The sequence below is a fragment of the Stylophora pistillata genome, chromosome 10 (assembly GCF_964205215.1).
Source record: "Stylophora pistillata chromosome 10, jaStyPist1.2, whole genome shotgun sequence".
NCBI lineage: Eukaryota > Metazoa > Cnidaria > Anthozoa > Scleractinia > Pocilloporidae > Stylophora > Stylophora pistillata.
Window position 1 is genome coordinate 20,323,381 of NC_142528.1, and position 10,620 is coordinate 20,334,000.

A 10,620-nucleotide genomic window follows, 5' to 3' on the forward strand; every position below is an offset into this window, starting at 1 on the left:
CCTTTTGTTTTAATCATACATCTCTCTTTGCTCGAAACTTCAAAGTTGATTTTTCAATTCAAGACAACAAATACATTTTTCTTGCAGAAATGAGAATACTCAGGTAATAATGTATAGCTGAAGTTATGAGGTATAGGACACCTTCAAATCGAGAAATCTTCTTTATCGATATCGAGTACAGGTCACTTTAGGAAGTTTAAGTTTTTACTCTTCTTGATTCGCAGACAATGCAAGATAGAGGTGAAAACTGTAGATTAAAACGGATATTTCAAAGACAGTCACAGATTGTGTGGGCGAGTGGAGTGATTATTCCCAAAACCTACTGTTAAGCACCAATGCGCCTGTAAATGCGCCTGTAAATAATACAGCCACTCGAATGTCCAAAAAAATTATATTTAATCATTTCGTTTCCCAATCGAAATAAAGAAAATTTGATAAGATAATCTTGGTTTTTGAAAATGTAAATAAAGATGAGAAGCGGCATCAGCATAGTATAAACCAACCTTTCTATTTGTAATCGCATTTTCAGGCTTTCCTATTTTAAACAGACCCTTAAATTTCAATTTGACATTTTTGCTTCAATTTTCATTACCGTTAAAAATGAATACATTTTCAACTTTCCTTGTAAATAAGAATTCATGCATGAAAGGACAGACGATGAAAATAAGAAACACTCCCACATTGCCGAATTTCTTAGTTGAAGTGTATTTTGAAAAGAAAAAGTGATAAATAAGTCTTTTTCTTTGGAATAATGTCGTTATCACTTATTAGTAGGTGAATCGATAATTTTTTTAGATCTTCGTTTCAGGAATGAAAGTTCATAAATTATTAGCTAAAACGCCAAAAGTAGCCAATTTACTCCACTCGGAACGTTTGATTAAATAATTAATAAGTGGAAAGAGTGGTTGTAAATTCGAACCCGGCCAAAGTATATTATTTCTTTTTATTGTGCATGAACATAACCAAAATCAATTGGAAGCTTCCTCTGAAGATTTAGCTGAAGAAAGACGATTACAAAATCGTTTTGCATAAAAGCATCTTTATAATTCCCACACGAGAATGTTCGCGAAAGCCGATCCCTGTACAAGCAGGTGGAAATTTGTGATATTTTTCAAGATGTTTTGCCGCTTTTGATTGGATGCTAGGCGTCAAAGGTAATTGGCTAGTGTTCTAATAACAGTTAATTGGCTCGTGTGCTAATAACGTTTAAGAACTCTAACAAATAAATTGTTTGTGCGAAAGCCTGAACGTTCTATTGAAGAAATTTCTTTTACTAGCCGGAGCGCTTTCCTCGATCTTTGAAACGGAGGGGCCTTCTTGTTCAAGATAACATGCAGTCTACCGGTTAAAACACTTGACATATATGAAGAAAGACGCGAAACGAACGTCAGCGTTGATTTAAAGTGAATACAATTCACGAGAAGCGCCCACTCGAGTATAAAGGAAGCAGGCCCATAAAGTGACTCGTTATGAGCGAGTCGAGATCGTCTTCGCCCCTTCTGGGGAAAGAAAGCAAATCCGACCAAGAAGGCGCGGAAAATGAGTTAGAAAACAAAAACTCTTCTCTGGAAGCATTTTTCAATATCTTCAATGCCAACATGGGCACTGGGGTTCTAGCCATGCCGTATGTTATACGTCTGGCCGGCTACTGGGGAGTCATTCTCATCATTATCATCGCTGCTCTCGGTAATTACACCGGCAAACTTCTAATCTATTGTCTTCGAGAGGACACTGCGTATGAAAACCTCTCAAAGGCCACTTATGCCGACCTGGGTGAAGCATTCTGGCCCCGATATGGACGCGTCATGGTGCATATCACTAACTTCTTTGAACAGTTCTCGCACTGTACTCTGTTCCTTATCATGTGTGGAACTGTACTGCACCACACATTCCCAGATAGCTTCGTGTCAGAGAGCGTTTGGATCGCAGTGGTCTCCATTGCTGTGTTGCCGTGTGCTGGCGTCCGTACAATGAAGCACATTTCTTGGATCAGTATCTTGACTGTGATCGTGGCTCTGGTCACTTCAACATGCGTGTTGGTATTTGCCCTGGCTCACTTCCATCAATGGAGGACTCACGAACTAGCGCCATTAAAATTCAAAGAAATGTCCATTGCCATGGGAATCATCGTGGTGACCTATTCATCGCAAGCTTATCTACCTATCATCGAAAAGTCCATGCGGTATCCAGGAGAGTTCAACGCCATCATGGATTTCACCTATACTTTGGTTACCATTATCAAATTCAACTATGGTATCCTGGTGTTCTTCTGTTTCAGAGAACACACAGAGCAGATTATGACACTTAGTGTCCCGCATGGTGCGTTCCGCATCACTCTTTCTCTCGCAGTTATCGTCACAGCACTTCTGTTTTATGTAGTTCCCATGTTCACGCTGTATGACATTTTTGAACACCAGCTCAATATTCCACTGTTTGCTGAACTTAAAGATGAGCCTCTTAGATGCAACAAGAATTCCATGCCAAAACTGGTATTTAGGTTCATGTTTATTTTGCTCTCTACTTTTGTGGCAATTTTCGTGCCTCATTTCGGTTTACTGATGGCCTTTGTCGGCAGTTTCACCGGCACTATTTTAGTGCTAATATATCCATGTCTTTTTCATATCAAGCTTCATTATTCCACTATGCCTTGGTATCATATATTGTTCGATGTGTCTATTGCTGTGTTTGGTATAGTAGGCTGTGTGTGTGGGGTAGTGTTTTCATCCATTCAGATTGCTAAAGAATATGATTTTTACAGAATGTGGGGAATCGAGCCGGATGAGTAACGAGGCTGGAGACTTTTATTTCACATAAAAAAAACACAATTGTTATCTTAAAACCATCAACAGCTGGGAGACTATTTTAGGTTTAAATCTTGACTGACGTCAGAGAGCTTTCAAGATGAAAATAAATAACATTCGTTCTCACTTTCGTTCTCTGAACGAAACGTCTCCTTGGAAAATACGTTAGTCTTATCGCGCTAGCGGTACTTACTTAAACAACTAATAAAACAAGCTTAAGAAAATTTTGATTCAAAGGGAATGAAATATGTATTTTGATATCCTGAAAATTTTTATTTTAATTAAGGGACGGTTTGTAGCGGTCACGAAATGCTAATCAGTCGTTTTTACGATCGAGCTAGTACTGCTCAAAACTGCCCCTTTATCAGTAAAATAATTCTTGGTTTGCAAGAATAATTTCTAATTTTAGAAATATTTTCTGGAATTCCTACTTTTCGGTGTTCAACTAGTAGACTCAAACGTTTGACAAGAATTTAATTCTTACCTTAATCAAAACGAGAATTTGAAAATAGGACTGAGGAAATTGAAAGTAAAGCCAAGCAAATGCAAAGGCAAGTGATTTTAAAATATAACAAGCGTCTCACAGGAGTATAACGATGTTAGTTATTATTATGAAAGAAATAAAATAAAAGTTCATTTCAAGGGAACATTAGCTTGTATGATTGATATACTACTTTACTGCATGGTAAGATATCTACATATAGCTGCACTATGAATATAATGTTTTGATTAAAGAGAAATATAAAATCCATTTTTAACTAACCCGCGCGAGGATTCTTGGATAAACGCCTCAACTGAAAGAAACGGAAAAACTTCAGCGAGGAAGGTCATATAGCTAATCACCCACGCAGGAACTTTTGAACGAAATTTTGTCCAGCCCAGAGAGGGAGCCTTACAGCTCACATTTTTTTTAAAAAAATTGTTGAAAAGATTGCCTGTATGGCGACATTGACCACATCTCCCACAAAAAAAAAAAAAAAGAAAAGATATATACATATACAAGACCGGCTTTTTGTCACTTTGTTATGTTTCTAATGCAAAAAGGGATTCTTGATTTATTTTTCATTTTGGCCTGTCTTAAAATAAATTCCAATAAATATGTTTTTCGATAAAGGTGGATTTAAGTACTGAATCAATGAAGAAAGCGAACGACGTTTCGATAATTCATGATAGTAATTTTTAAGGTCACGGTAGAAACCGTAATTTGCATAAACGATTGCGAGGCCATTAATTAGGTAAAACGATACCATGTGCACGAGATGTTATTTTTTAGTGGCTAGAAAAGACAGTGCATGAAAAAATAATAAATGTAAATTCAATTTTTTTCTCTCTTACCTGCTTATTTCTTGACATATTCAGAATCAATTTTAGTAAATAACTTGAAGCAGAGGCACTTCCGTTGAATTCTTTGGTAGGTTAGAATAAAGCTTGCTGATGTTTGGTTCTGATGTATATTGTGTCACGAGCGGCGAATAAAATAAAGGCCCGCAAAATGAGATCACGTACTATCAGGTAGCCGATTTTTTCTGAGTCAGTATTTTCTGAAATCTGCGGTACATTCGGTTCAAGAGCGCTAAAGTGAATAGTCCTGGGTGCGTAGGAATGTTTTTTCTTATTTGCGTAAACTCAGTGAGTGAAAGGTTTGTAGGGAAATAATTTGAAAAAGAAAAAGAGAATAAGATCTTTTATTCAATGATAGACTAGAAAAATCCAAAACATTTCATGGGCTTCTTGACCCAACACGTAGGATCAAGTTCAACTTATATGCACAGGTTACTCAGAAAAACAAGACAACAATAACACGCTCATAAAAAAAAATGTATGAGATTTTGCATGTGTGAAATTTTCTAAAACACCTAAAAAAATGTCCCAATCCTCAAAAAGAGAACATCAAGACGAAATTTCTCTATCTGCTACCGCGACAGAAGGTAATGACGACTCTCAGCCAGTATTCGACAGAGAAAAGTACAAAACTCACGACATTTTTGCCGCAAACAACAGTGAATGCCGCAAAACTGGATTGTTCCAATCCTCCAAGCAAAAGTTCTTGGAGAGCAGATCAATTTTCAGAAACCGAGTCGTCCCCTTTCAAAATGTAAAGTACCAGGAAGGTGACAAAGGCATCGTCATAACGCGCATCTTTGACCGAAATCGACTTAGCCACTCGACAAAACCTCTTGGAAGTTTCATAAGTATACCTCTTCCATCCGAAATAATGGCACCAGTAGGTGAAGTTAATGGTCATGCTATGTTCAATGGTCACACACACCACATAAACAAAGAAAGTATTCATGGCGATCGAAAGGAAGTTTGACCGGAGCACCGCTGTCAAAAAGAACTCTACAGGAATATCATATCCTTACAGTACTTGTACTCTAAATATACCTACATGCAGAGACCAAACTAAGGAGCTTTTAAATCCCTTGTGCTACAAATCTCACTGCTTTTTCTCCTTGATCCTAACATGGAGGTTAATCCAAGCCACAGGACAAGTCTTAGACATTGACCAGTTGTTAATAACCATATTAACCCCTTACAATATACGCCTGTTGCGTGTGAGGTAAACCAGCTGACCTTATGTGTATGCAGTTATGGGGATAACCATAATTGGTTTGAAACTAATGATGGTACAGTTTAATCCTTAAAAATAGTAAATTTCAAAGCAAACAGTCAAATTCTTGGAACTTGAAATAATAATTACTCGGGCTTTCCGAAGGAAACGCCCCAGTTATAAATGCGGCTTCAATTTTTTTTTTTTTTGTGCGTTCAGTCAAAAAACGCAGTTCCACTACAGCGCATGCGTGACGTGTACGCGCATGCGTAAAAGGAACCCTAGAGCGCGTCGCTTAATGGCTGCCTTTGTGGACAATAGTCTACTTCAAAGTTGTGTGTTCGGTTGCCAAGCCTTTGAAAGGGAGTGAGGCTAGGGGTGACCCATCCTCGGAGACCCAGGGGCTGTGAGTCGATTTCAAGTTAAGGGCAGAAGAGCCCCTGGGGACATTGTCTTACAAGAGTAGTTCCAAACGGTCGCAGTCGTTCTGGCATCTGATTGGTGCCAGAAAATCTTTGTGTTTTTCTGCCCAATCAGAGTGAAGTGTGCTTTGGAATCTCTGTTGCTCGCTATGTTTGTTTGGGCCGTGCGACGAAGCTTTGCCCGAGGTGAAAAGTTTCAGTCTCAGCACACAATGTAAGAGAAATCGATCAGATTGTCCGCGAAAATCTTACCGGTAATTATACTGAATACTTTCGCAGGTATCACAAGAGAACGTTTTTAAAAGTTTGCGAGGTTCGTATAAAACATAATGGTTGCAGGCATTGATATGTCGCTTTAAACGTTAGATGAGATGTAAGCTTAAATCTCTCTAGATTTTTTGTCTAATTTGCTGTAACTGAAACTTTTCCAATCCCGTGAAGCTATTTCGTCGCACGGGCCACGCAGGTATGCCGAGCAACTGGCGTTTATGCAGCTTTCTGTACGCGCCAAAATCAAATCTAATCTTCGCCTGAAATAAAAGAAAAGCTAAGCGTGGAAACTTTTGTTTATTAGATGTCGGTAGATAACCCTATACTAAGCTGACATTTACAATAAAGCAAACCCGCCCTTTCCATCCAGTATATTCCTTGTCTTTGATTTTGTTTTCCCCAATGAAAGCAGCATCTATTCCCAATGATCAAAGGTATTTAACTTGGTCTTCAACAATCGACAAGAGGTGAAATGACAATGATCAAGTGACTAGAAGAGAATCCGTGGCCTTTCGAGCTCGAGAATTTGAACACTCTGTTGAGGATCACGAAAACTTTCCCGACCTTGAATATATTACAGATGAGAAATTATGTAACATCTTTTGTTCTGCCACGGAAGTTGAGAAATTGCTAAGAAATTTGAATATTTACAAGTCCCCCGGGCCCGACTACATATCACCTCGCATCCTAAGAGAATGTGCTCAAGTGTTGTCATCTCCACTGGCTTTATTTTTGAATACATCCTTCTCTCAAGGTCAACTACCAAGTATATGGAAGTCGGCCCACATCACTCCAGTCCATAAGAAAGGGAGCAAAAATCTCATGGAGAACTACCGCCAAATATCACTGACTTGTATTGTTTGCAAGATTGCAGAAGCTGTGGTAAAGTCCCGTGTGGTCGACTTTTGGTCAGACCTCAATCTTTTTAATCCAGACCAATTTGCGTATCTAAGGGGTAAATCGACGTTGGCACAATTACTTACATGTTACAATGACTGGGCAAAGGCTAGGAATTGCTCGCAACAAACGGATATCATCTTCTTAGATCTCTCCAAGGCTTTCGACAGCGTGCCACACGAGCGCTTGCTGCTGAAACTACGACGGTATGGGATAGACGGCTCTCTATTACTGTGGATTAGAAATTTTTTGACGAATAGAAGGCAGCGTGTAGTGTTAAGGGGCAATTGTTCAGACTGGTCACCCGTGATTTCAGGTGTGCCTCAAGGAACAGTACTCGGCCCAATCCTATTCATTATTTATATAAATGATATTTCGGCAAACATTGCATCAACCGTGAAAATCTACGCTGATGATACTAAAATCTATCGCAAGATCATGGAGCCTGATAAGGATATACCAGCCTTACAGCTGGACTTGAACAAATTAAGCGATTGGGCTAACAAGTGGCAGTTGCGCTTTAATCCTGAAAAATGTGAAGTTATGCGTGTAACGCACAGTAGAGACAGATCCAAGCCTAGTTATTCCCTTGGTACGCAACTAAAATCTGTCGACAGCGCCAAGGACCTAGGGGTCACAATAAACTACGATCTATCTTGGGGTAAACACGTTTCCTACATTGTAAACAAGGCGAACAAAGTGTTGGGTATAATTAGGCGACCACTTGGAAACGATAATCGCTATGCGTTTTCCTGCCTCTTTAAGTCGTTAGTAAGACCTATACTCGAATACGCTGTCCCCGTCTGGAGCCCCTACCAAAAAAAGGATATCGAATCCTTGGAAAAAGTCCAAAGAAGGGCATCTCGGTTGGCATTAAAGCAAAAACGCGGAGAAATGAGCTATGAAGACCGCTGCCGCCTACTGAATTGGCAAACTTTGGAGAAACGAAGAGAGTTTTTATCTCTGATCCAGTGCTACAAGATAGTTCTGGAAATAGATAGTCTTCATTTTTCGGACTTTTTTGAACTTACTAAATGTAATCGAACTAGAGCCAATCACGATTATAAGCTCTACGTAAAAATAGCTATCGTAAATTGCTACAAATTTTCTTTTTTTGTACGGATCGTTAATATGTGGAATAATTTGCCTAGAGATATTGTACACGCAGGATCATTGACTTTATTTCGTAACAGACTAAAGATTTACATGAATATTGATTGAGATGATGGTAAACAGTCTTTAATTATCTGTATATAATGTTTTGATCTTTTTATTCGGGGAATCTTTTATATAGGGTTAACCTCTAGAATATCCCCTTTCGAGAGATACTTTTTTTTTTTTTTTTTTTTTTTACAATTTTTATTTTCCTTTCTCTTGAATAAAGTATTGTACAGCAAGTATTGTACTCCAGGCAGCAGTTGAAAGATTAAACTCTTTCCAAACTCCTTCGGTAACTGTTCGAAAACATCTCTCCTTCCCACGATGTTCTAAATCTCGTTAATTATTTTTGTTCAGATTTTAAATTAGCTAAGTGAAAACACAGCTAAGCTTTCTCTAAGCGCTTGCTGGAGGTCGTCCACGAACTTAACGTTATCTGCAACCTTGGCCATATTGTGAAAGACTTTACAGCTAACAAAGCTAAGGTTAGATTTTGTCGCGCAAAGAAAGCTACGTAAGCATAAGCGTATATGTGCAGGATCCTTCGCAGTAAAGCACTATTCAAGCAATAGTGAAAATCAGACCTGAAAAAAATTCAGGCCTGTACGGGATTCGAACCACTGACCTCTGCGATACTAGTGCAGCGCTCTACCAATTGAGCTAACAAGCCAACTGGGAGCAGGCCATCAAATTAATTCGACATAAACCCGTAGATGATAAATCAAACAACAAATATATATGAAATCCATATATATGAACTGCGGTTATGAAACGTATATCTGCACGATCCTTCGCAGTAAAGCACTATTTAAGCAATAGTGAAAATCAGACCTGAAAAAAATTCAGGCCTGTACGGGATTCGAACCACTGACCTCTGCGATACTAGTGCAGCGCTCTACCAATTGAGCTGACAAGCCAACTGGGAGCAGGCCATCAAATTAATTCGAAATAAACCCGTAGATGATAAATCAAACAACAAATATATTGTTTGATTTATCATCTACGGGTTTATGTCGAATTAATTTGATGGCCTGCTCCCAGTTGGCTTGTCAGCTCAATTGGTAGAGCGCTGCACTAGTATCGCAGAGGTCAGTGGTTCGAATCCCGTACAGGCCTGAATTTTTTTCAGGTCTGATTTTCACTATTGCTTAAATAGTGCTTTACTGCGAAGGATCGTGCACATATACGTTTCATAACCGCAGTTCATATATATGGATTTCATATATATTTGTTGTAAGCATAAGCGTAACAAGATTAGTTCCGTTTGGAACTAATCCTGTAAGATAAAGTCCTCAGGGGCTCTTCTTCCCTTAACTCGACCCACAGCCCCTGGGTCTCCGAGGATGGGGGTGACCTTGTTATGATACAAACCTTGCTGCCTTTCAAATGTAAATCACTTTGTTGTCATGCTAACTAGATACAGGTCTCTATCACAACAAGGTCTCCTTCAGCCTCACTCTGAATCAAAGGATTGGCAACTAAGTACACAACTGTAAAATGGCCTATTCCTTGCTTGATGTACGCGAAAGAAATTCGATGGCTATTACGCCCAATAAATCGCCCAATACCTACACAAAGTCACACACCGTTCGCGGTAGACCCACAAAAAAACTTGTGGAGCGTTTTGAGAACGGGTGGGTCCGCGAACTTTACGAGAGATCAATTTACGAACGATACTTAAAGATTTAAGATCCTTCACAGATACTTAAAGAGTGAACCTTCTATCGAGGAATATCAAGCGAAACCTGCTATATCAAACGAGCTATCTCATATTATGTTAACATTTAAACACAACCGCGTATTTAGACGTGATCGAGAACCCAGTAGAATACCAGAAGCTACTCTGAAACGTCTCAGAAGAAAGGGCAGAAAACTGAAGGAATTCGTTTATGAGTGTATTCGTCCAAGCGTACCGAAGTCCCCTTGACTACGTCGCTATGTGAAGGTTAGAAGAGTTACTAAGAATGTTTGTAAGCTTAATACGAAAAGGGTGATATTAAATAAAGTTCCACAACACGAGAAGTATTTGTCAAATTGTTCTGTGAGGTTATATCAAAGGATAATTAACTTGAAGCATAGAGCAAGTCGGTATTTATCAATGTTTTCTTGCAATCGACCATAGTTTAGTAACTATGTGTCGATCGACCCATGTGTCTTTCTTAAGAGTCAGACACACGCATCAAACTATTGAACATTTCGACTGAGTTCAGATATAGGGAAAAACCAAAGGAGGATCAGTCAGGTATCCCACAATTCCACGCTTCGAACTATATTATCAATTCGCTCTAGTCACGTAATCACTCAGTCGAGATGGAGGTAATAAAGACTTGTTTCCATATCTCAAAGTGCCCTTGGACGTGAGGTGCCTGGGAATGAAATTAAATCGAACTACCGACGATTTACGACTTCGAACGTTCCCTGTTCTTGCTGTGCACAAATTTTAAGACTACTTCGTGAGTGTTTTGAGTCAAGAGAAAACATCTGGCTCAGTAAATATCACATCCAGCATATTTCTGTCGCT

The 10,620-nt window shown here is 39.0% G+C and overlaps 1 protein-coding gene across 1 annotated transcript; it reads left to right on the top strand.

Moving 5' to 3' along the window:
- The first annotated feature begins 1,222 nt into the window (after nucleotides 1–1,222).
- LOC111320553 (vesicular inhibitory amino acid transporter-like) lies at nucleotides 1,223–3,448 on the top strand. The gene has a single exon (XM_088736403.1). It carries the CDS (start codon nucleotides 1,470–1,472, stop codon nucleotides 2,784–2,786), a length of 1,317 nt encoding a protein of 438 aa, XP_088592529.1. The 5' UTR covers nucleotides 1,223–1,469; the 3' UTR covers nucleotides 2,787–3,448.
- Nucleotides 3,449–10,620: the final 7,172 nt, after the last annotated feature.

Excerpts from the sequence above, each read along its gene's own strand:
- LOC111320553 (XM_088736403.1), top strand. The coding sequence starts at position 1,470 with ATGAGCGAGTCGAGATCGTCTTCGCCCCTTCTGGGGAAAGAAAGCAAA.